The following is a 26,894-nucleotide window of genomic DNA, read 5'->3' as shown; positions in this document are numbered from 1 at the left end:
TTTTATCCCCCCTACACAAAAGGGAGAAAAAGGCCCCAAAAATGTCAGCCTATTTAAAATAAAGATATTCAGCTAGGAGCCAAAGGGTTACATTGGCTTGGATTCAGTGTAGCATAATGGTTTAGAGCTTGATTTTAGAGCCAGGATGCCTGGGTTTGAACCCTGGTTCTATCACTTATTTCAGTGTATCATGCACACCATTTGTAAAACGGAGATGATACCAGTAAAAAACTTCATAAGACCCTCATGTTGAGGGTATTACAAATGAGTTAATTCACATAAAGTACTTAGAATAGCACCTAACACAAAATAAGCTCTCCTGTGTGTGAATGAAGCTCTCCTAAATATAAATATATTTAATATGTTGTAAGAGGAATGTAAAGGTAATAAGAATGTGCAGTACTGGAGACCACTGTTACAGTGATGCTTCTCTCTCATATACAAAGGAGACCCATAGGGGAGGTAAAAGATGTTTCCTAAGTGTTTGCTATATGAAGACCACATGCCATGAGATCAGCAAGAGATAATTTAAGACAAGGCACTGGTTATCTTCTGATCTTGAAGGTCTGTTCCATCCTCCTCAATGATTCTTACTTTTATAGTATTAACTCCAACTAAAACCAAAATTTCACAACCTTATACAACACCCTACCTGACTTTTTTGCCACATCAACCGCCATTTCCTCTCATCTCCAGTGATAGTGAATTACTTGAAATTTTCTGAGGCTTTTCACCAGTCTAACATCTTTGCATATGCTATTCTCTCACCCAAATACTCTACTTCTTTTCCTGGTTATTCCAGTCATCTCTTCAGACCCAAATTACATGTCAGCAACTCTGTGCATGGGTAAAACTAACAAGTCTTCCTCTTCTGTGACTCTATCACAGCACTCATCATCCTACTATAGTGTCCTCATCGGTTGACATAGCTATTTCCACCACAAGAAGAACTTCCTCCAAGGCAGCAACTATGCCTTTCCTTTTTCTCCTATATACCTACCACCTAGCACCCAGCCCCCAGCACATGTGCAGGTACAGAGAATCCCTCTGAGATCCAATCCTCATCATGGGATCAACCTTGATGTCCTCAGACTATGACACGGGGCACACGACAAAGATCAAATCCTAAAGGCAGCATCTCAAGTTCCAGCCTTCCCGGCAAAGACTGGGAAACTCTGACATCTCTTGTCTTGCAAACTTTCGGGACCAAAGTATACAAGCTAGCCAAGAACTGCTGGCTGGGGAATCTTTGTCTTATGAAAAGAGGCTAGAAATAGGTCACTAATTTAAAAATATTTCCCCAGAGAGAAGGGAATCATCTTCTTAATTGGGGTCAATACTGCAACATTTTCAGAGAATGAATATGCAGCACTAGAAAGAATGCATGTCAGTAAGGATGCTTCTGAAAATTGATGAATTAGAGGGGACTTCTGGCTTGACAGTATAAGAAGCTCCATGAACCCACTATCCAGTGAAACTGGTGAAAATAATTTTTTTACGGCAACCATTTAAAGTTTCTGGAAATGGCCCTGGAGCATGCAGCCAATGAAGAAACATTTGCTCAAGAATATCTACTAAAGGGGTGCCTGGGTGGCTCAGCTGGTTAAGCGTCTACTCTTGTCTCAGATCATGATCCTGGGGTCCTGGGACCAGAGCTCCCTGCTCAGTGGGGAGCTTCTTCCTCCCTTAGCCCAGTGCTTGTGCTTTCTCTCGCTATCTGTCTCCCAAATAAATAAAATCTTTAAAAAGATTATCTACTAAAACTCAGTAAGAACCTGAATTAACACCTGCTGCCTCTCTCCCTCCCCACTTCCAAGTCAGTAAGACAGGAACTCCACCCCAGACTGGTGCCTCCAAGAACTCAGGGTTCTCTGATTCTAAGCTTCCAGCTACAGGGCTATCTGCCTGAAAGGAGCAGGATATCAGCATTTCTCATCCTGCCTCCAGTTACCTGTTCTACCTAGGCTAAGTTCTAGGAGTCCAGTCAAGAAGTGGGCCTCCCTTCTTCCACTCAGCCACCACTTATGAAGCAGGGACTTCACCTTGGACACAAAGCCACAGAGGATCCTGGGGCCCTGATTGCCATTTCCTTGGCTTATAAAACGGCAATTATACTCTGGGAGAGGTAAGTCAAAATAGCCTGAAGCTACTACCACACCTTCACTGAGAGCTCAGCTCCTAAAGTAGGGTATCACCCAAAGAGAAGCACATCATTATCTCACCTCCAGCTCCAGAACCATGGCTCAGAGAGTTTGCTGGAGTGGAAAGCAGACTTCACACACAGTTTCAAACCTCTTCTTAAAGGAAATTATTTTATTTGCTACAGAATGTGAAGGAGTTCAAGGTCAAGGGCATTCTCAAACAGTGAAGGTTGTGGTAAAAGGCATTTAGGAGGAGATTAGTGGATTTGTTAGGGATAGAGGCTAGCTGTAGGCTGGAGAGCTTACTAGTGAGAATTGGGGAAAGAGCTGGGAAAAGCCCTCCTGGAATAAGAACACATCTCAAACACTTATCTCAGGAACTATCCCTTTCAGAGGAGCCCCAAAGTGACTTGACCTATCGGTGGAGCAAATTTATGCCCCAGGGCACTATTGAAAACAACTACCAAAGCTTAACAGCTGAATGTGGCGAGGGAAAGAGTCAATGAGGGCCCTACCCAAACCACTGTCATCCACAGGGTAACTGTGGCCATATCCAAAGCTTCACCATATGAGGAGCAACATGAGAGGCTTCATACTGTAGGGGGTGAGTGGGAATAGACCCCTAATAAGATCTTGTCAGTTACCAAAAAAAATCAACAAGCAAATAACAAGTCCCAAAGGGAGTTGGACCAGTACCCACAGTTGCTACAATATACTATCAGAAACATCCAGCTCCCAACAAAAATATATGAGATCTACAGATTAAGGGGCAAATGTGACCCATGCCCCAGAAAAAACAAAACAAACAAACAAACAAAAAAAAAAAACACAAGCAAAGGAAACTGAGAGCAATCAAATTTCAGATTTAACAGAAAAAGACTTAAAAGTAGCCATTATAAATATGTTCAGATACTAAAGGAATGTGTGATGACAATGTTACATCAAATAAAGAATATCAATAAATATAAATCACCAAAAAAGAACCAAATGGATGCTGTGAAGTTGAAAAGTACAATAACTAAGATGAAAATTCTAGGACAGAGGCTTAAACAGGAGAAATGAACCAGCAGAAGACAGAATTGGCAAACCTGAAGACTGAGAGATTGCACAATCCAAAAACTAGAGAGAGAAAAAAAATGAAGAAAAACGAATCATCTCAGAGAAATGTGGCACACCATTAAACACATATGAATAATGGGGAAATCAATAAAGAGAAAGGAGCAGAAAAAAATATTTGAAGAAAAAATGGCTGGGAAAATCCCAACTTTTTGAAAAACATTATTCAGAAAGCTCAGCAGATTCCAAAGAGAATAAAATAAATGCGAAAGGATCCAGAGGCACATCACAGAAAATACTGAAAGCCAAAAACAAGAAGAAAACCTTGAAAGCAGCGCAAGAGAAAAGTGATTTGTCACATACAAAGTAAGCTCAATAAAATTAACAGCTAATTTCTCATCAAAAACAACAGCTGACAAAGGCAGGGGGATGACAAGTTCAAAGCACTAAAAAACAGATCTGTCAACCAAGCAAAACTATCTTTCAAAGGTGAAGGCAAAATAAAGACATTTCCAGGTAAGTAAACACAAAAAATTCATTGCTAGCTGACACATCTTACAAAAAATATTAAACAGAGTTCTCAAGACTAATAAATGACCCCAGTGAGTCATTAGAATCCACATGAAAAAATAAATCTGCTGCTTTTTAAATAGATTCACGTATTCACTCAACAATATTTACTGAATGCCAACACTGAGCCAGGCACTATTCTAGGTAGCAGGGATTTAGCAGTGAATAAAACAGATCCCTTGTCCTTATAGACCTAACATTCTAGACAATAAATAATAATCAATGATTAAATTAGGTCCTTAAAAATAAAACAAACAAATCAAAAAGAAGTGATATGTAATGAAGATCTGTGCCAGAAATGGGGTAGAGTTAACAGAATTCCATTATTAACTAGTGGTCTGGGAAAAGAAGGCTCATCAATAAGGAGAAACTTGAGAGGAGAAAAAATATTTGGGAACACGAAGGAATTATCCAAGTAGATACCTGGTTAAAGACTATCCCAGGCAGAGGTTAAGAGCTAGAACCAAAGCCCAAAGACAGAAACAACAAGATGTGTTTGCAGAACAGCAGTGTGACTGGAGTGAGAGACCCAGGGAGACAGATGTAGATCTATAATCTACAGGGAGATCACAATGATAAGGTAGAGCAGATCACATAGGGCCTTCCTGACTCTTGTGGTGACTCTGGCTTTCACCCTAAACAAAAAAAATGAAGCTATTATAGGATTTTGAGCAGAGAAGTGAAATGATTGTTTACATTTTTTTTTTTTCCTGTAAAGCTCTCTAGCTACTACACAAAAAGACTGTAGACACAGTGATCTCTTAGGAGGGCTACTACACCTCAGTGCCTGTAGGGGAGTGGTGGTAAGAAATTACTAGATTTGGGACGTGTTTTGAAGGTAGAACTCACTAGATTCATCAGTGGATATGGGGTGTGAGAGGAAATATGGATGATTCAGAGTATTTGGGGCCTATGCAACTGAAACAACAGAGTTGTCTTCAACCAAGATGAGGATGCCTGTGAGTAGAGCAAGTTACAGATGAGGTGATATTTAGAATCCAGTGTAGGGCATGTTAAGCTTCAGATGCCTTTAAAATTCTTAGAGGGCAGCCCTGGGGGCTCAGCGGTTTAGCGCCGCCTTCAGCCTAGGGCATGATCCTGGAGACCCGGGATCGAGTCCCCCGTCGGGCTCCCTGCATGGAGCCTACTTCTCCCTCTGCCTGTGTCTCTGCCTCTCTCTCTCTCTGTGTCTCTCATAAATAAATTTTTTATAAATAAATAATAAAATTCTTAGAAAAGAGGTGCCTGGGTGGCTCAGTGGCTGAGCATCTGCCTTTGGCCCGGGTCATGATCCCGGTCTCCTCGGATTGAGTTCCACATCAGGCTCCTTGCAGGGAGCCTGCTTCTCCCTCTGCCTGTGTCTCTGCTGCTGTGTGTCTCTCATGAATAAATAAAATCTTTAAAAAATAAAAATAAAATTCTTAGAAGAAAATACAAGGGTAAATCTCCATGATGTTGGGTTTGACAATGGATTTTTAGGACATCAAAAGCCTGAGTAGCAACAAATATAAATAAATAAACTAGACTTCATCAAAATTAAAAATTTCTATGCTTCAGAGGTCACTCTCAAGAAAGTGAAAGGTGAACCTACAGAATGGGAGAAAATTTTTGCAGATGACATATCTGATAAGGGACTTGTATGTAGGTGATATAAAGAACTTTAACATTCAATAGTAAAAAGAAAAACAGCCCAATTTAAAAAAGGGCAAAGGATATGAATACAGCATTTCTCCAAAGATGATATACAAATGGTTCGATAACCATGTGAAAAGATGTTTGACATCATTAATCATGTAAATCAAAACCATAATGAAATATTATTTCACATCTACAAGGATGGCTGGAATAAAAAAAAAGTCTGATAATAACAAGTGTTTGGGAGGATTTAGAGAAATTGGAATGCTCATGCACTGCTGGCATGAACGCAAAATGGTCCAGCCACTTTGGAAAACGGTCGGGTAGTTCCTCTAACGGGTAAACACAAAGTTACCATGTGACCCAGTAATCACACTCCTAGATATATACCCAAGAGAAATAAAAACATATGTCCACAAAAACTTGTGTGTGTCTATATACAGCATTATTCATAATAACCAAAAGGTAAAAACATACTAAATGTCCATCAACTGATGAAGGAAAAAGCAAAATGCAGTGTGTCCATACAATAGAATATTCTTCAGCCATAAAACAGTGAAGTTCTGGCACATGCTACTATGTGGATGAACCTTGAAAATCCTACACTAGGTAAAATAAGCCAGTCACAAAGGACCACATATTATATGATTCCATTTGCAGGAAATGTCCAGTATAGGCAAATCTATAAATACAGAAAGTAGATTAGCCATTGCTCAGGGCTGAGAGGAATAGGAAGATAGGGAGACAATAGCCAATGTATATGGGGTTTCTCTTTGAGGTGGCAAAAAGTTTCTAAAATTAACTATGGTAATGGCTACACATATCTGTGAATATATTCATAAATATTGAACTGTATACTTTAAATGGGTAAATTATATGGCATGTGCATTTTATCTCAATAAAGCTGTTATAAAAAATTGATGGGTTAGACCAGGGGCCAGGCACATTTTTTTCTGTAAAGGACAAGACAGTGAATATTTTAGGGTTGGTAGACCATACAATCTCTGTTACAACTACTCAATTGTGTTCTTCTTGTGTGAAAACAGCCACAGACAATATGTAAATGAGTAAGAGTGGCTCTTTATACCATAAAACTTTGTATTTATGGGTGCTGACATTTGAATTGATGGAAATTTCACATTCCACAAAACTCTTCTTTGCATTTCCCCCCAACTATTTAAAAATACAAAAGCTAGTCTTAGTTTATAGACCGTACAAAACACAGGAAGACAGTCATAGTTTGTTGACCCCTTGACTATATATGCCTATTCCTCCCTCTGTTATGGCTTCAAGTATTAAGGAATTCTCTCTTCCTCACAACCCCCATAAACAAGAGTCAACTTTGATTCACCTCTGAGTTTTTTCCCCTACTACCATCCTGACACATGGCTTTCCAAGACTGTGGGACATGCAAATCCAGCCAAGCACTTAATAGCAGGAAAACCTCCTGGACTCCATTTCCAAAATAGAACACTTGGCAGAAGAGTTGAAAGCTCACCATGTGTTCCTTTTAAATGCCACTCACCTTTAGGCAGTGAAGGGAGAGGGGAAAAGGCTTGGGAACAGAGAATATAAAAGAGTAAGACAGGGGCATCTGGCTGGCCCAACTGGTAGAGCATGCAGCTTGATACTGGGGTAGTGATTTCAAGCCTCACACGGGGCAAACAGCTTTAAAAAAATAGTATAACAAACAGTAAGACAAACTCAAGTTCCCTTTTAACAACCTTTTGGCTCCTAATCACGGTAAGAGGGAGAAGTTAGGCTTATGTGTCAAAGAGCAATACTAAAAAATCTTGTCCTTAAGAACAAAATCTATTAGTGTGTCATAGTACCACAAGAGAAGGCAGAGGGAGTGGTGAAAACATTCAGGGTTCTAGAAACCTTTATTAAGAGGCATTTATTCATTTGCCCAACTTAGCCATTTAAATGACCAAGACTATGTGACATGCCCTGTGCTGGGATCCAAGAACACAGAGATTAATGAGACATACTGAAAATACCAAAGTAAGAGAGATATAGAGTCAGCCCTTGAAAGTAAGAACCACTGTTCTATGTGGAGGAAGAGGCTATGGCTCAATCCCAAGGGCAGAGCCCAGAAACCCTCTCTCTAATCCTTCCAAACCCACACTACCTCAGACCCCAGAGTTTTCCACTCTTAACTAATTGGGGAGCTTGCTCACCACCCAGAGGCATCAGGAGCCTTGTGAAATGAGACATAGGACAAATCTCACAGAAACAGTCTCAAATCCCATCTCTGTCACTTACAAGGTCACGGTAAGCCTGCAAAATGCAGACAACCTCACAGTGATGATGTGGAGCAAATGAGATCACGTAAGGCGCAGTCCCTCACAGCAGCTACATATAAAAGGGACTTCAAAAATGTTCGATTCTTTTGAGCCCAGATCCCTTGGCAGGAGGGCTCATACTGTGGAGAATGGTGTGTCCTGAGTGAACCAGTACCCTGAGTCCCAGAGACTTCTAATCTTAGCTCCTACTCCTCAAGATGCCAGGTGGCTAGATGAAAGACCAGCGAGTCAGCGCCATGCTGCTGAGCACACGTCTACCTGACTCACACCTGGGAGGGACTGGCATTGCTGGACACGGAGGGGAAAAAAGAAGCTAAATAACAACATTATCAATGACATTTTCATGCAGCATTATGGGTTACAAAGGATTCTTACCATCCATTATCTTATTGGAGCCACAAACCAGCCACCAAAGATGTCCCTGTCTTATAAAGAAACTATTCCCTAAATACTTCCCTACTTGATGTCTCCCAAACTTGCTTTTTTTTCTTTGCTTCCTGCCTTTACTCATGAAGTTCCTCTTTCCTGGGATGCTCCTTCTTATCATCAGTAAACTCTACTCATCATTAAAAAAAAAAAAAAAGTTTCAGTTTCACCCACTCTGCAGAGCCCACTCCTGACACCCTGTCAATCCGAATGAGAGCCATCTCTGTTTACAATCCTTCCGGTCATCATCTTTGGGATAAAATCCAAGTTCCTCAGTATGGCAAGAGTCTGGCTAATGTCTGCCATTCCCACCTCATCTCATATCCAATCTCTCTTTCCCTGTCCCACTCTTACATTCTATGCTCAAGTTAAAAGAACCACTGACTTCACACATCACACTTACTCACAATAGCTATATCCATCTCCTCTCTGTCCCCAGGTTAACTCTTCATCTCCCCCAATTCATCTCTTCAAATGCATCATCTCTTCTGTTTCCTGGGATCCTAGGATGAGTTAAATTCCCTTCTCTTAAAATGCCGGGGGGGAATCCAGCGTATGCAGTGCTAGTCTCTCATCACAACACCTGTTAGGATATGTATGTTCCTCTGCCTCACTAACATGTGAGCTCCTTGAAGGAAGAAAATTTGTCTTCATTATTAGTTTTTGCATAGCCAGCATCCAGTACAGAGTAGACACCAAATATACTTGGAGAAGGAAGAGAGAAAGAGAGAAGGGGAGTGGGGGAATACCTGAAAACAAATAAGGGGAGGGTCACAAATCCTCCAGTGAATCAGCCATTCCATTGAAAACCAATTGTTTCTAATGCCATAGAGTATACTGAATGGGATACACATGCACAGACATGCACAGAGAGGCTTGCATAAATAGACACAAACAACAGTGAGGTCTGAAGACAGGCAAGGCCTTGGGAGCCACCAATTCCTCCTTAGACAGGAAGATTCAGAAGCTTAAGACTTGTAGCAGGGCTTTTCTCCCTCCGCTGGCCTGACCATTTCCGCTGGCTGGACCATCTCTGGTTGCTAGATGACCCACCCCTGCTTTCTGCCTACTACCTTGTAGGGTCCAGATCCAGCCTAGTTTAACAGCACCTTTGTATTCCCAATTATACTGCTACCTCTGTTTTCACCTCGAGGCCCTGCATACTGTACTGTCGTCTAACCATTTGCTCCTAACCTTCTCTTTGATCCTTGACCTAGCTTACAGGGTTTCTCTCAACTCCTATTTCCTCGTCTCTGTGTTTCTCCCCTTCTTATCATGCACAAGGACATGTCTAAATACAGAAAGACACATACAAATATAAAAAGGCATAAAATGATGTGTACATGCATGCGAGGAAACAAACACAAAAGTACATAAAACTACACGTATATAGACACACACACACACACACACACTCACACACACACACACACAGAAGTCTTACCAATCTACCTAATCCCTGTCATCAACAGGATTGCAGTCCAGAATAGACAAAGCAGACTCACCAACGGGGGGTTGGGGGGTGGTTTGCAGGAAAACAACAGTCTGCGTAGTAAGAAAGAATTTCTCTGTCTGTCAAAGCAAACCACCGTCTGGATTTTCCTGGAAACAGGAGCAGTACCATCTGGGGGAGCTGCTGCTTCATCCTGTATCTGGCCAAGGCACTGGGACAGATTGCAAAGTAGGCCTACTCCCTCTGATGTGTAGCTCAGCTTGGCTGGCAACTGGTCCCCTGTCCCGGGTGCTGGCTGACAACCCGTCTTCTGCTACACCAGTGCATGTGAGATTACCTCACCCTTATTCCTCTTGCAATTCCCACAGTCCCCCGTGTATGCCACCATTATAGCCCTGAAAATGTGCTACTGTCACTGCCAGTTTATAGGTCTGCCTCTCTCGCTAGCCTGAGGGCTTATCAACGGCAACGAGTATCTTCTTTTCATCTCTATTTGGGAGATGAGGAAAGGGAGGCTCCAAATTACTTGAGTATCTTCTTTTCATCTCTACTTGGGAGATGAGGAAAGGGAGGCTCCAAATTACTTGCCCGTACAGCTCTATGTTGCAAAGTTTGGATTTGAATTCAGGTAAGCCTCCAAAGCTTATGCTTAGATTTTTAAAAAGGCAATGTCCAAATACTTTATTCTAAGAAACTCACAAGAGTTTGGGCCGAATGCAGGAGCAAGGCCACAGAATCTGAACTCAGTGGGAGTTGGTACAGCCACTCTGTAATTAAGTACTTACAAGAAAAAAATGGAGACAGGTCATTCCTTTAGCCTAAGGACTGGGTTTCACCTGAAAAATGATGTCACTCTCAGTATCACTCATCTCTTTTCTATCCAAAAGGCCTGAGCAGACTTCAGTCTGTGCTTTGCCTAGATTAGGAGGGGGTCAGAATGTTCTACAAGGCAGGAGATAAGATAGTGATTGCACCAGGAGACTGGAAGGAAGCTGGAAGGCAAAAAACCAGAGAGATGCCTCCAAACTATAACAATCCTTCAGGTCAAAGAAGAATTTCTACAGTAACAGAAATGTGCACATAGAAACCTATGCTGAGGTTATCTGAAAAACTGTTTGCAATTATTTCTTTTCTGCACTACTTTGCATAGAGTAAACTGAGGGAAAAGGTGGGTGGGGCAAAAACTCCAGGCTGTCAAAGCTGTTCAAAGAGGAAGCAAATAAATCTATGTTCAGGATTGGGCCCAGAAACCAAGGGGAAAGCTCTGCTTCCCATGGGCCAGATGGTAACAGCAGTGGGAATCAGAGGGAGGCCCTGAGCACGAGGTGAATCCAGGAAAAATAAAACCAGAGCTACTTAGCCAGCTGCCTCTGACATCTCCTCTCCTGGAGCTCCATATGGTAAGTGCCAAGAATTTGTTTCAGGTTCCTGGTATGTGGGTGAGAGGGAATTACCACCTGGGTTGTACCATAACTTTCTTGCCATCTTAGCTTTCCTATAAGTGACAGCTATGAAAAAGATGGATGGAAGGAAGGAAGGAAGGAAGGAAGGAAGGAAGGAAGGAAGGAAGGAAGGAAGGAAGGAAGGAAGAGGGAGGGTGGGAGGGAGGGAGGGAGGGGAGGGAAAATAAGGAAAGATTCTTCCAAAGAGAATGTCCCAGGGCTCTTCAGTCTGATATCCTCAAAAATCATCTCTACCTACCCAGAAACAGGCAACCTAGCTCTCAGCTAACCAGGGATCTCTGCTTCCAGGTACCATGGTACTTCAGACTCCGAAGCACCTCTGCATATCCATCAAAGTTAGAGTAGAATACAACACAATTTTCAAAGTGTTTTCTACAGAACGCTATGGGGTCCTATGGGTTGGACTACAGCAAGGCAAGTAGGAAGTGATCATTACCACCAACCAACATTATAGTGTGACACTTTAATTTTTTTAACAACTTTACTGAGATATAATTTATATACCAATTTAGTGTACATCTCAAGTTTTTAGCATGTTCAGAGGTGTGCACTCATCACAAGTTTAGAACATTTTTACCAGCCTAATGCAGATCTGAGTTGCAATAACCCCAAAAATGGATAACTGTGAGCTAATTCAGTCTCAGTTTCCTTATTGGTTATATGGGAAAATTAATACCTATTCCACAGGTTTCTTTTTTTTTTTTTTTAAGATTTTTATTTATTTATTCATGAGAGACACACGAGAGAGAGACGCAGACACAGGCAGAGGGAGGCAGAGACACAGGCAGAGGGAGAAGCAGACTCCATCCATGCAGGGAGCCCAATGTAGGACTCCATCCTGGGACTCCAGGATCACGCCCCAGGCCAAAGGGCTCTAAACCACTAAGCCACCCAGGGATCCCCACCCACAGGTTTCTTGTAAAGATTCCATGTGAGAAATGGAATATTATTCAGCCATTAGAAATGACAAATACCCACCTTTTGCTTTGACGCGGATGGACCTGGAGGGTATTATGCTGAGTGAAATAAGTCAATTGGAAAAGGACAAACATTATATGGTCTCATTCATTTGGGGAATATAAAAATTAGCGAAAGGGAATAAAGGGAAAGGAGAGAAAATGAGTGAAAATATCAGTGAGGGTGACAAAACATGAGAGACACCTAACTCTGGGAAATGAAGGGGTAGTGGTAGGGGAGGTGGGTGGGGGGTTGGGGTGACTGGGTGATGGGCACTGAGGGGGGCAGTTGGTGGGATGAGCACTGGGTGTTATGCTATATGTTGGCAAATTGATCTCCAATAAAAATAATAATAATAAAATAAATAAAAGCCAAAAAAAAAAAAAAGATTCCTTGTGAGAGTGTATATAAAGCACCCAGCATAGGCCTTGCAGGGAGCAGCAGTAAAGGGTAGGGGGCTGGCGAGGAGGACATAGTAGTACCACCGTGAACAAAACCATAGGATGGCACTTTCTACACATGATCTCATTTCATCTTTGCCAGAATCCTTCAGGGCAGAGAATACTGCTCCCATTTCACTATGAGGAAATGAAAACTTGCAGAGATTTAAGAAACTTTCCAAGGTCATGCAACTAATAACTGGTGAAAGTACACCTAAAACCCTCATCTTTCTTGCTCCAAAGCCTGTGCATACTTTTGCTCAGCCACACAGCCTTTCAGCATTTTTTTCTTTTCTTCATCTCTGCCCTCCTTGTACATGTTTTTCTCTAAATCTTTCGTATTATTTAAACTACAGCGATTTTACCTCCATCCAGATTCTGTATGTGATTCACAGCGTAGGGTAGAAGGTGGAGAAAGTGTCACAGAGGTTAGACATACACATCATACACTAACGAAGTAATGTCATATCTGGATCCTAGACCCTAGCACTCCTAGACATGGCCCACCACTGACTCGGCCACTATCCTGGCCGGGAACTCACAAATCCAAAGCACCTTGTCCCCAAACCACTGACCAGGCAACCTTGTGCTCTTGCTTTGCCTTAAGGAAACAATTTAAGGGGCACTTAGTGATAAGATCACTGTCTTCACATTAAATTTCAAAAAAACTTAGCTCATCACCTTTATGTATAAGGTCCTGCACTAGGCACTGTGGGAGAAACAGTGATGAATAAGACCTGATTCCTGGCCCTGGAGGCACTCACAGTCCAATAGGACAGACAACTAATTAGAATACAGAGCAGAGCAATATGCCAAAGGAGAGATTCGTGCCAAGTATAGAGCATGAAAGAGGAAAAATTACTTTCTACGGTAGGGAAACAACAAGATTTCTAGGAGAAAACATTTAATCTAGGCCAGTAGTTCTCAACCAGGTGCAATTCTTTTTTTTTTTTTTTTAATTTGAGAGAGAGAGCAAGAGTGAATTTGTGCACAAGCATGACGGCAAAGGAGCATGAGGGAGGAAAGGGAGCAGGGGAAGAAGGAGATGTGAACTCCCTACTGAGCAGGGAGCCTGATGTAATGTGGGACTTGATCCCAGGACTCTGAGATCATAACCTGAGCCAAAGGCAGATGCTTAACTGGCTGAGCCACCTAGGCACCCTAACCAGGGGAACTTCTATTTCGCAGGGCAACTGACAATTGGCAGTAAACATTCTGGTTGTCACAACTTTGGGGGACAGGGGTGATGGTGCAGGTTTGCTGCCCATATCCAGTATACAGAGGTTAGAGATGCTGCTAAACCTCTCACAATGTATAAGACAGCTCCCCACAACAAAGGATCATCTAAACCAAAATGTCACTAATGCTGAGGCTGAGATACCTTGATCTAGGCCTTTGTGGACAAGTGGAATTTTACAGGCAAATGGGAGGCAGAGAAATGCTGAGATTAAAATTTATCCAAAGTGAAGGCACAGTGATGGGATATAAAAAACATGTTTGAGATGGTTGCAGCATAAAGTAAGGGAATGCAGTGTAATGTGAACTACTCAGGAAAGCAAAAGGCAGATTGTGGGAGCACTGAAGGGCAGGTTAGAGTTTATATTAGTTTAGTAAGTAAAGGCAAGCCACTCTTAGTTTCATCATCACTAAAACACAGTTAATAACACCAAGCTCATAGAGTGGCTGAACATTAAATGAAACTCTACATGCAATCAGCTAGAACAGGGCTGGGCACACAGTAGGGATGCTCCTTTTTCACTGCACTCCCTTTACAAGGAAGAAGTAATGATCAGAGTTGTGCTTTAGTAATTCCAGTAACAGTGCAAAAAGACAGACTTATAGGCAAGATAATACAATCAAAATCATTAGAGCACAAAGAAAGACATTCTAATTACCTGCTAGATTGAGTTGATTTGGACTGTGTGCTATGGGAGTTAGTCCTGGGATGAGAGAGAGAGGTCAGTGGGGGGTGAGAAAGTCAGGGAGAGTTATGAAAAGTGAGTCTCGAACATTCTAGAAGATAACCTAAGACTGACATGGACTGGGCCAAGGGCTAAAAGGAGGGATATAAAAGCTAATTCTGGCTAGGGAGAGCTAGCTGAGCAAAGAAAGGGCACTGCAACAAGCATGGGATGAATGTGAGACGATGAGGGCCAGGGCCAGGGCCAGACCAGAGTGACAGAAGGTGTGGTCCAGAGAGTCTTTAAGAAAGACTAAGGCCAGATGTGGAGGGATGGCGTGCTCAGTACAGGAAGTCAGATGGACTAGGAAGAGAAAATCATGTAGGATACACGAAACTAACATGTAAAGTGGGAAGATCCTTGGCAGCATGTACAACATGGGCTGGTGGAGGGAAAACTAAAGGCCAGGGTACCCTTTGAGGTATCTACAGCCGTCTGGACATAAGGAAATAAGGCCCAAAACCTGAGGAGGGAAAGCACTGACTAGTAACCATGCTAATAACTTCTGGGCATAATTCAGTTACTCACCCTCATCCAAACTAGGCCAGGCTGGCCACAGCACTGGCTATGTGCAGGGAGCACATGAGCCTTCCCTCTCCTTCCCTACAGACCACCTCCTATCAAGTCCAGTGCCTGCTGGCCTCTGCATTTTGCAAGTGGAGCTGCTCCTCTCAAGGCTGAGATCCCCCAGCCCTGATTCCATCCTTTCCCAGTTCACACAGCCTCCCAGGACCCAGTATGACCCTCCGTGGGACACACAAAATGTAGAAAGCAAGTCAGTCTCTCCTACCCTGTTAAAGTCAAAGCAGAACCGATGACAATATTATAATATGGCTCTGTTGCTCAAAAATCCTCTAGCCTTCAGATGGGTGAGGGGAAATGAGAACTTCTCACCTAGACCCTTTTTTAAGCACACAGACATGGGCAGGAGGCGGGGCGGGGGGGTGGGGAGTAAGCGGCCAGAGAAGTTTCAGCACCTGCTCCGTCATGCCCCACCCCCTTCACATGGGCTACTCAGGCGAATATAGAACTGCCTCCTGCAGCGCCCCTGGCCCCTGGTCAAGTCAGCCAAGCTGCTGGAGGTGGCTCCCAGAGCCACATGTTTTGGTGCCGTGGGATGATGAGAGAGCTGATTTGGAATTCTTGCTATATAGGCCAGCCCTCACTATCTGTACCATCACGCTGAAGGAGGAAAAAACGTGGATTTAGCACCTATCATGTGCCAAGCATTTGCATACATTCAGCTTTTACTTTACAACCCTCCAAAGAATTACCCTCCTCAAACAGCTGAATAAATTGAGGCTCGGAGAAGTGAAGTCACTCGCCTATTTGTCACAATAAGGGGCAAAGCTAAGTTTTAAACACAGGCCTTTCTGCATCAAAATGTATGCTCTTTCTGATGAAAACAATAACAATAATAACAGCAAAAACTAACCATTACTGAGCCTCTTCCATACACCACACCTTGTCCTAAGTACTCTATTTGCACTATTTAAGCTTTGCAACAATTCCATGAGATGCCTACTATTCTTCTACTAATGAAGAAACCAAGGCTGAATGAAACTCAAGAACTTCTCCAAGTTTCCATGGCTGCTAAGGGCTGAGCCAGGTTTAGACCTAGGTCTGTGTGACTCCAGAGCAACACTTCTCAACCCTGTGCTATGCTTCTACACCATACAGCCACAGACACTAACAAAAGCAGAAGTTGATTTTGCAGCTTCCTGGGCTCATACTGCTACCTACCCATCCCCACCATCCAAAATGTGTGATCACACCCTTGCTCAAGCCTCCCTTCTCAGGCAGATGCCATGCTGCTATAGTGATATTAGTCAGTCATTCCACGCTGATTAAATTAAGCACCTGTTCTGTATAGGACTCTGCTGGGCATTGGGGAAACAAAGGCAAACAAATCAAATAAGGTCAGTCCCTGCTCTGAACAATCTCCTAATCTGGTGAGAGAAACACATGAGTGAAGCAAACATTAAAATGCAATCGTCAGATGCAGGGAGCTTTCCTGGGAAAATAGAATAAACACAAAGGGGAAAATAAATAGCATTCACTGAGTTTGAATTGTGTGTCCAGTATGATGCCAACTTTTTCTTAATTAACATATGATCAAATTAACTTTTGGAGAGATAAAGTCCCATGAGTTTTGACACATAATTAGACTCTTGTTAACTGTCCCACAACCCAGATGCAGGAAAATTCTATTACCCCCTCCAAAACTCCTCCATTCTGTCCCTTGGTAATCAAACCCTCTCCACACTCCTAACCCCTAGTAACCACTATCCTAGCTTCCATCCCTCCACTTCTGCCTTTCTCAGAGTGTCACGTAGATGGAATCATATAGCGTCTGGTTTCTTTCACTCAGTATAAGGCCTCTGAGATTCATCTATGTTGTGTTCATCAACAGTTCATTCCTTTTTATTGCTGAGCCATTTTCCATAGTTTGTTTATCCACTCACACACTGAAGAACATTTGATTTGTGTCCAGTTTTAGGCAACTATGAATAAAGCTACTATAAACATTGTGTACTAGTGTGAACATAAATTTTCATTTATCTATAGGGATAAATACATAAAGGTAGTTACTGAGACATATAGTAAATCATGTTTAACTTTCTAAGAAGCCCTATAAGTAAGAGTTCTAGTGGCTCTTCCTTCTCACCTGTCATTTTTTAATTGTAGCCATTCTGATAGATGTGTGGTGGTATCTCACTGTGGTTTTAATGTGTACTTTCCTAACAGCTAGTGATATTGGGCATCTTCTCATGTTTCTTTGTCATCCATATAACTTCTTTGATGAAGTGTCTGTTCAAATATTTTCTCATTCTTTATTGAGTTGTTTGGTTTCTTTCTTTTTTTTTTTTTTTTAAGATTTTATTTATTTATTCATGAGAGGCAGAGACACAGGCAGAAGGAGAAGCAGGCTCCACGCAGGGAGCCCGATGAGGGACTCGATCCCAGGACTCCAGGATCATGCCCTGGGCCGAAGGCAGGCACTAAACCACTGAGCCACCCAGGGACCCCCAGTTGCTTTCTTTAAAAAAAAAAAAAAAAGAGAGAGAGATTTTATTTATTTATTCATGAGACACAGAGACACAGGCAGAAGGAGAAGCAGGCTCCCTGCAGGGAGCCCAATATGGGACCGAATCCCAGGATCTCAGGATCACGCCCTGAGCCGAAGGGAGATGCTCAACCACTGAGCCACCCAGACATCCCAAGTTGTTTGGTTTCTGTTGTTGAGTTTTGGGAGTTCTTTGTGCCAGAACCTTTTTTTTTAAGATGTATTTATTTTTATTTTATTTTATTTTATTTTAATTTTTTTTTATTTATTTATGATAGGCACACAGTGAGAGAGAGAGAGGCAGAGACACAGGCAGAGGGAGAAGCAGGCTCCATGCACCGGGAGCCCGATGTGGGATTCGATCCCAGGTCTCCAGTATCGCGCCCTGGGCCAAAGGCAGGCGCCAAACCGCTGCACCACCCAGGGATCCCTTATTTTTATTTTAGAGAGAGAGTGAGCATGGAAGTTGAGAGAGGAACAGGGGAAGAGGAAGAGAATCTCAAGCAGACTCCCCACTGAGCATGGAGCCCAATACGGGGCTCAATCCCAGGAGACTGAGATCATGACTTAAGCCAAAAATCAAGAGTTGGATGCCTAACCAACTGAGCCACCCAGATACCCCTGTGCTGGAAACTTTTAACAGTACTTTTCTCATTGAATTCTGACAATAGGGGCGCCTGGGTAACTCAGTGGGTGAGCATCTGTCCTTGGCTCAGGGCGTGATCCCAGGGTCCTGGGATCAAATCTCACATTGGGCTCCCCCACAGGGAGCCTGCTGCTCCCTCTGCCTGTGTCTCTACCTCTCTCTGTGTCTCTCATGAATAAATAAAATCTTTAAAAAAAATTATGATAATAACCCTGTAAGGTTAGGAATCATTTGCCACCATTTTACCTAAGAAAACTAAAGGGGAAGTCACTGAACTACTATTATCACAGTTCTTCCTAATTTCAGAATTGTACTCATCATTCAATCGCCTGTGACATACACACCACTAGAATGCAAGCTCTGGAAAAGCTGAAATCTTATCTGTTTTGTTTGCTATAGAATCCATAGCACTAGAATGATGCCTGACACATACATAATAAGTGCTCATAAAAATTTGCTTAATTGAATAACAGTTCAACAATTTAATTGAATAACAATTGGATAAATGCCCTTGATATCCCGTGTAGGCTCCAGAGAAGAAAATAATAACACTGCCCTCAAAGTGTCAGGGCCAGTTGGAGGGACAGTGGTTTCAGACAGCCTCTATCTACCTCAGACTGTCCAGATCACCTGACAGGACCATCCCACTGCAGCAAATCCTTTGCCCACGGGCAGTTTTCCCATCAGAGGTCTCAGTAGAACACAGATCTGAATTTCCACACTGTTGTGCTGGTCAGACTCCCTCCCACCCTTGCGGGAAGGGCACTGTCACCAGTAGGGCCAACTCGTTCATTTGAAAGGCCATCTACAGGCTCTGCTAATTTGGACAGATACAGGCAAAGATGGTACTTGAGCAGGCTACTGGCTGCCACACATGCCAATGATCATGTATTGTCTATAAAATGTCTGCTGAGGGGCACCTGGGTGGCTTAACTGGTTAAAGCGTCTGCCTTTGGCTCAGGTCACGATCCTGGGGTCCTGGGATTGAGCCCTGCATCGGGCTCCTGGCTCAGTGGGGAGTCTGCTTCTCCCTCTCCTTCTGCCTGCTGCTCCCCCTGCTTGTGCTCAATCTCTCTCTCTCTCTCTCTGTCAAATGAATAAAAACTTTAAAAAAAAAATGCCTTCTGACTCTCAGTTTGCCATAAGTCTAATTCCAGAGCTCATAACAGAGTAAAGACAGCAATTAGAAATGGGGATGAATCAAAGAAGAGACAGGGAAATTCTAAGAAAACACAACAATGGATATAAAATCTAGGTACTGGGTAATCGTGTAAGAAGAGGCCCTGAAGACATGCTTTGAATGATCCAAATAAAGTCAACACTCTGTTCAAAATAATCTGTGAAAATAAAGACTTACTTCAAAAATGGCTAAAATGTTAAAAGATCTAGAACTGAGGTTATAGTTTAGCTATCTGAAAAACTTACTGATAGGAGGCTGAATAATGAGGCCTTCTAAAGTGTCCCTTCAGACTTGGGCTAATAAGATCCTTGGGGAACCAGCAATGCTTTCTAAGTGGTTGTAAAAAGCTTGGGTCCTTCATGTTTTCATCTCTGAGATCTCAGGGTCTATTAGCCAATATTCTAAGCTCTGAGGTATCCACCAGAGCTCTAGTTCAAACCTGAACTCCAAGGTTGTCATATATGTTTAGGCTGACTTAAGCACACAATTCGGCTACTGTTACTTTCTCTTTCGAAGACAGTTGCTTGTGACTTATCATGAAAACTCGAACTGGCAGGCCCCTCTCACCACCAGGGGCCTGAGATTATAGGGAGAACAGCTGAAGCCAAGGCAAGGCAGAAACTATGCTGAAAAAGAACAGCTCCCCACTGGCACAGAGAGGAGCAGGGTGACAGCTTTTGTGTTATTTTAGAACAGTTTGTGCTGATGAGCTTTTTTGTTGTGGTAACATTCCTCTAAAAAGAACATTTTCTTCCTCCCCTCATTGACAAAGCAATCAGCAAAAGTGAAAAAAGAAGGAGGAGCGGATGACAAAGATATCCAGGAATGTGTGGATCTTGGATCATATCACCTTCTTCACTGGTGTGCCATCCATCCTCAGTGCCATGGCCAGGCCTCTAGAGAGAGATTAGGAAACCTCCACACCTCATGTGCCTCCAGGAACTTGGTTCTCTTATCAGCACAGACAAATAAAATTGGGGTCCGTTGAGGGCCAGTACCACTTCTAGATGCAACCAAAAGTTCAGATACCTTCATTGTGGTGGTTGCCCTTACTCAGGGATCTACAATTGCCAGGTTCAGCAAGCAGACGTCTCTCAGTTGGGTTGCCTGGGTCCCCACTCCTTTCCAGGTTTTTGTCCTGCAGTCTTCCACCACAGCCAGTCTATCCAACCAAACCCCTCACCACGTTTTTACTACCTCCACATCTGTGCTCACGCTCGCTCCCTACTTACCACTCAGGCTGGCCCACTCCTTCCACTCTACTCAAATGTCTACTTTTGCTCCAGGAAATCTATTTTTCTCCTCTTATAAATTCCTTAGACATTATCTAATTTAACCTGATACCTGGATCCCTTCTGCTAACCAATCAGTGGAGTGCTATATTCTAGTGACGGGGAGTTCACTACTTATCTACCCAGGAAGCCTCTTCTATGACCAGATGGTGCTGTTAGATGATTCTTTATTCTAAAATAATATGTCCATATTTCACTCTTGCCACATTGCTCCTGGTTCTGCCCTTAGAATAAGAGAAACAATACACCAGTACCTAATAGCATGAGCTTTGAAACCAGATCTGCACACACATCCAGTGTGTCCTTGAACAAGCCTTTCCAAGGCTCCAGTCCTTGATAATAATACCAACTTCAAAAGGCTGTTAAGAAAGGCTGCAAAAGAGCTATGCCTGGCACAGAATAAGAATTCAATAAATGCTAGCTAGTGCTGTGGTCTTCATCACCTGCACTGTCATTATTTAATTCAGATTCCTCCACTCCTAATGTATTTGAAGACAGAAATTTTATTACCCAAATCTTTTATTTTCCAGGCTAATCTTTTCTTCACTAGACTGTAAGTGAGGACAGGATATGTAAATGATATGAGACATGTGTGCCATCTTTACTGCCACATCCCCATGTCTACAATAGTGCCTGGCACATACATATTAGACACCTATAAATACTGAATTCTAGTGAACATCTGTCTCCATTTCATAGTTTCCATACTCTTCATCATTCGTGTCACTCCTTCTATATAGGCTCTCACTGTTCCAGACACTTCTGACAACGTGAGATCCAAAACTGAACTCAAAACTTAATAGGTGGGCTGGCAAGAAGGACGAAGAAACTGGGCTTACCTCTCCCTCATGACATACACCATATCACTATTAAAGATTTGACAAAACTTGGCAGCTTCATCAAACTGCTGGCACATGGTGAGCTTTAAATCAACTGAAACCTTTCAATCTTTTCACACACGATGACTTTGTACTCTGGGTTCTGTGGAATTAGAACGGTAGTAGTGCCAAAAGGTGAAACAATAACAGAGCAGAGTTTTTTCCATCTAGAGATTCCTCTCGCTCCTACTATCTGGACCACTCAATCGGCTCCCAGCAACTGTGGCCTGGAATTCAGAATGATCTTTCTAGGAACATGTGTTTCTTCTTCCCCAGAGAGTATAAACTCCCAGAGGGCAAGAAAATGATCATCTTGACTTCTCTCCTACATGCCAACAAGGGGCTGAGCACATAGTAAGTAGAGACCGATGCCCTCCAACTGCAGCAAGATTGCAATAAGGATTTGGGGCAACAGGAGAGACCAACCTTGGGGCTCCCTCTCCCTCTCAAAGAACACAGCTCAGTCAGCATTGTGCTTCTAGCCAGTAGGCAGATGGGAGCCAGTCTAGGCATAGACACATCAGGTCTGCACTCGGACAGGCTGGGTCCTACAGGGCTGTTCTGCTGAGAATCACCTCCCTTGATAGGGAAGAATTCCTAGAGAACAAGCCAACATCAAGAACATCTCTCCACGGGCAAGAGTGTCTAGACAGCTTTCAGGGACTGTCCACACAGGAAGAGGAGAGAGCCACGGCAGGGTGAGAGAGCTCACCTCATCACTTTCTTCCACATCCACATCACCATTGGCATCATCATCCATCAGCTTGTGAATGCTGCGGACTGCATCAAAGCTGAGCTTCTCATCCTCACTGTGGCACAGGGGCTTGTCAATCCGGCAAAACTCTGTATAGGAAAAGCAAGAGACAACATTACTGTGGGCCGCCACCGGCCCCTACCACCCACCTGTCTCAGTGTCCTTAGCTTTCAGCAACTAAATCCTCATGTCATCACGTAACTGGCTATTTGTATGGGGAGAAACATGTTTCATCCAGTCTTCATCTCTCTCCCCAGGGATGTGCTGAGCTCCCCTGTTTAGAGACAATGCTTTATTATCCTAATAGTTTCCTGGCAGGGACATCAAGCAGAAGACTAGGAACAGACTGGGATCTAGACAAAGAACGTGATTAGGTAACTCACAAGAATAAAAATGTAAATGAGAGAAAATACAAATAGCCAACGGACACAGGGAAGAAAGTTTAGCCTTACTAGTAAGCAAAGAAATACATATTCAAATGAAATATCATTTTTAGTCAGTCAACAAACAAACGTACATAAATACAGTCTTTCTAGAAATAGGAACACAGCCCACTCATTGCAATGCCAAGATAATATGCAGTTTTCCTTTTCATTCACTTTGTCATCACTGGTAATAGCACAGTGCCAGCCACAGGCTAAGTGCAGAAATCCTTCACATATTGTGCCTGCCCACGGACAGTTATAGTCAGCAGTATCTACAGACACCTGTGGTCCTGAGCACATCAGGTGCAACAGCTTGGAAGGTATGTGCAGGGCAGCTTCCTCCACCACCAACACAGTCATTTAGCACTATATGCAGCACAAGAGCGAGGCCACCTGATCCTCCCTTAGAACCCTGGCAAACACTAGGCACACAGCAGAAAGAGCCCGGCACTTCATCTTAGCTCTACCACGTGACTATAGGGAGGTCACTTCCCTTCTCCAGGCCTTGAGCTCACTATCTGAAAGAGACATTGTTAAGTAAAGTTCTTAGTATGTCTCCCAATTCTTAGATTTTAAAATTGCTCTTTCCCTTTGCCCCTGATCTTGATAACTTCCCTCCAGCAAAAACACCTCAGATCACTCCCAAGGAAGAAGCTGTCACAGAAGAGAAAGCAAGGACGGGGTAAAAAGACTGCCTCTGTGAAGCCTCCTAGAAGGCACTGTTCGAAGACCTAAAACACTCCAATCTTTTTAATCATTAACCTGTCTGCTAGTCAGACAGTGACAGGACAGGACAAGTTACCTCTCCATCACTTGCTAGTTGCTCAAATCCTTTTCAAAAAGAGAGAGGAATATAAATGTTGAGTGTGTAAAATGTCCCAGATGTAACTCACAGATGTTAACTGATGGGCTCAAAGTCAAAGAAAGCTGATGAGCCACAGCAAGAGCCCAGGTCTACTGACTCCCAGGCCAGCACCTCATCTCACTGCCTTTATGCCAAGGCGACCAAATTGCTTTAAGTTGGTTTCATCTCCTGGAAGTCACAGATGGTAAGAAGCACACTGAAGAAATCGCTTTATAGAAGACAAAAAGTAAGATAAATAGTATACCTGCCAAAGAAGTATCTCCCTATAACCATACATTCTTCTATATGTATCCTGCCAAGTTGGGGTGGAGAGTAGAGGGTGGGGGGGAAGCAGTGGTGGTTAGTGAGGGAAAGACTAGAATGTAGCCAAAGATTAAGGCATTGTTTCTCAACTTCCTCACCCAGAGCTCTGGCCATGATTGTTTCATTCATGTACTCCTATCCATGAACTATCAAAAAAAAAAAAAATGCAGTCAGTAATGACTGGTTCATAGATGGAAGCACACAGCACTGGGATTAGCATAACCAACATCATACTTTTCCTTCCCTTACTCCTGTTTTTATGTTAATCAAAGGCACATATAATGGCCTATTGGAATAAGAAAAAAATTTTAACTATCGGAGATTTTTGATCAGTACATGATGTGTCCATTTAAACAACATTTCCTGGGGGATGCCTGGGTGGCTCAGTAGTTGGGTGTCTGCCTTCGGCTCAGGGCATGATCCCGCAGTCCCAGGATTGAGCCCCATATCAGGCTCCTTGCATGGAGCCTGTTTCTCCTGTCTCTGCCTCTCTCTGTCATTCTTGAATAAATAAATAAAATCTTTAAAAAAAAAAACATTTATTGAGTGCTCTTTATATGTCAAGCTCTGTAATCAGCATTGGACATAAAAAGATGAGTCAGATCTCATCCCTGCTGTCAAGGAGTTTAGTTATAAAAGTGGGGAGAGAGGTGATTAAAACACTGTGTGCTAAGTACCATGATAGAATCAGGATTACCCTAAGGGTCAGTGAACTTTTTCTGTGAAAGGCCAGACAGTAAACAATTTAGGATTTATAAGCCATATATCCCCTGTTACAACTACTTAACTCTATCATAGAGCACAAAAGCAGCCAAAGACAAAACGTAAGTGTGAACAAGCCTAGCTGTGTTCCAACAAACCTTTATTCACAAAAACAGGTGGTGAGCTGAACTTAATCCCTGGGCCATAATGACCCCTGTTTCAGAAAACCATAGGTAGCACACCTGAACTACATTAGGTTGACAGATTTTTGACCCAAAGCAAAGAAATCCAATCTTTTCATTAGCCTGTATTCACACAGAGGTTTATCATAAGTAAAGCACAGCTTCTTTCTTTTTTTTAAGTTTTATTTATTTAAGTAATCTCTATACCCACACGGGGCTCCAATTTACAACTCCAAGATCAAGAATCTAATGCTCTTCCAACTGAGGACAGCCAGGTGCCCCAAAGCACAACTTCTAATAGGCATTTTTTAAATGCTCATATAGTTTACTGAGCTCTAGGGATGAGGGGTCTCCAGGCTGGGCACCACTGGCCTAAGGTCAGCTAGTCTCTTTCCCGAAAGCCTATAGCAGGTTCAAGAAGTTTGGCCTTCAAACACTAGGCTCTGGTTTGTAACCTGATCAGACACACAGGTGACCTTTGCTGCTGGCACCATCTGACATAGAGAAGGATTAAAGGGATTGAGTCTAAAGGAGTATAAAATCTTGATGTCCCATAAGGTCATAGAACCCTGTCCCAAAAAACCATGTTAGCCAAAATTCACAAATGACTCCTTCTACCAAGCATTTCCTATGCTCTCTCTCTCTCCTTCCTGAGAACTTTCTAACTTCTCTTAGACATTCCAATCTGGCAAGGTTTCTCAGACCCATCTGGAAGTACCTTAGAAGATCCAACCATTTATCAACACAGAGCCCTAGACTTGGGAGTCAGAACACATGTGTCAAAATCCCAGCTCCATCAATTACTACTATATGATATTGGAAAAGTTGTTTAACTTCTCTGAACTTCCAATATCTCATTTGCAAAATGAGGAAAATTATATCTGCTTACACGGGTTTTGCAAAAATTAAGACCACATTTGTTCAAACACCTAGCATAGGGCATGCATAAAGGTGACAACCAATACATTTGTAGTTTCCTCCTTTCCTCCTAGAGCAGCAAATGAACAGTTCTCATCCTCTGCTAACCAGCCACTCTCCCCATCAGACTATGAAGAATCAAATATAGGATTTACATTCCAATCAAATCAATCAGCAGATGTTCTAGATGAGCTGCCAAGTGATTATGACAAGAGCCTATATTCCCACAACATTTATGTGTCTATCACTGATAACATTTATCACACTGTGTTGCAGTTCTCTGCCTTTCATCAGACTATGATTTCCAGAAGAGTTTGGGACCATGTTCCCAGCCCCAAGCAAAAGCCAGATTCTTGATAGACAATTAATAAATGTTTTTTTTGAATGAATAATTAAATACCAACTAACAACTATGTGTAGGATTTCTCTAGGCAAAAAAGAGAATTCTAAGGAAAAAGAATAGTACAGGACCACATTTTTAAATTGTTTGGTCTCAGGGCCCCGTTATACACTTAAAAATTGAAAATCCTAAACTGACATTTACCATATTAGAAATTAAAATACAAATTCTAATAGTTAGCAGTTAATTCATTTTAGACCAATAAATCTCCTATACACTAATATAAATAAGATTTTTTTAATGAATAATAATTGTTTTCTGAGAAGGCTTGTTTCATATTTTTGAAAATCTGTTTAACATCTGGCTTAATGCAAGATGGCTGTAGTCTTATATATCTATTTCCACATTCAATGTATTGTTTTGATCCAAGATCAAAACAGATATGGAGTTGGAAAAGACAGGAGTATTTTTTTTAAAGATTTTATTTATTTATTCATGAGAGACACAGAGAGGGAGAGGCAGAGACAGGCAGAGGGAGAAGCAGGTTCCATGCAGGGAGCCTGACGTGGGATTCGATCCCAGGGCTCCAGGATCACGACCCGAGCCAAAGGCAGATGCTCAACCACTGAGCCACCCAAGCATCCCAAGACAGGAGTATTTTAACAACCTTTCAGATAACTGTAAATATTCTTCTCTAATATTACATCAAAACTCAAGAAGTGGTAGGTTTATTAAAGATTAGTTGCAATGTGAAATTTGAAACTATATGGATGAACTTTTTGAACTCTATTACATCAAAATCTATTGGTCTCGGGGCTCCTGAGTGGATCAGTGGTTGAGCATCTGCCTTTGGCTCAGGTCATGATCCCAGGGTCCTGATCAAGTCCCGCATCAGGTTCCCTCTGGAGAGCCTGCTTCTCCCTCTGCCTATGTC

The 26,894-nt window shown here is 42.5% G+C and overlaps 1 protein-coding gene across 5 annotated transcripts in view; it reads right to left on the bottom strand.

The window, feature by feature from the left end:
- STIM1 (stromal interaction molecule 1) overlaps positions 1-26,894 on the bottom strand; it is a 198,696-nt gene that overhangs the window by 67,583 nt on the left and 104,219 nt on the right. For 4 of the 5 annotated variants that reach the window (XM_025459202.3, XM_035704012.2, XM_025459201.3 and 1 more), the window contains exon 2: positions 22,184-22,314. In XM_025459202.3, the coding sequence (XP_025314987.1) occupies positions 22,184-22,314 (131 nt within the window). Of the gene's footprint in view, positions 1-22,183; positions 22,315-22,427; positions 22,468-26,894 lie in introns of those variants that run through there. The other variant, XM_025459203.2, reaches the window with a different exon arrangement.

The sequence above is a fragment of the Canis lupus genome, chromosome 21, assembly GCF_003254725.2.
Source record: "Canis lupus dingo isolate Sandy chromosome 21, ASM325472v2, whole genome shotgun sequence".
Classification (NCBI taxonomy): Eukaryota; Metazoa; Chordata; class Mammalia; order Carnivora; family Canidae; genus Canis; species Canis lupus.
The sequence above is the reverse complement of the archived record's forward strand: the minus strand, read 5'-3'. Positions and strand labels throughout refer to the sequence as shown.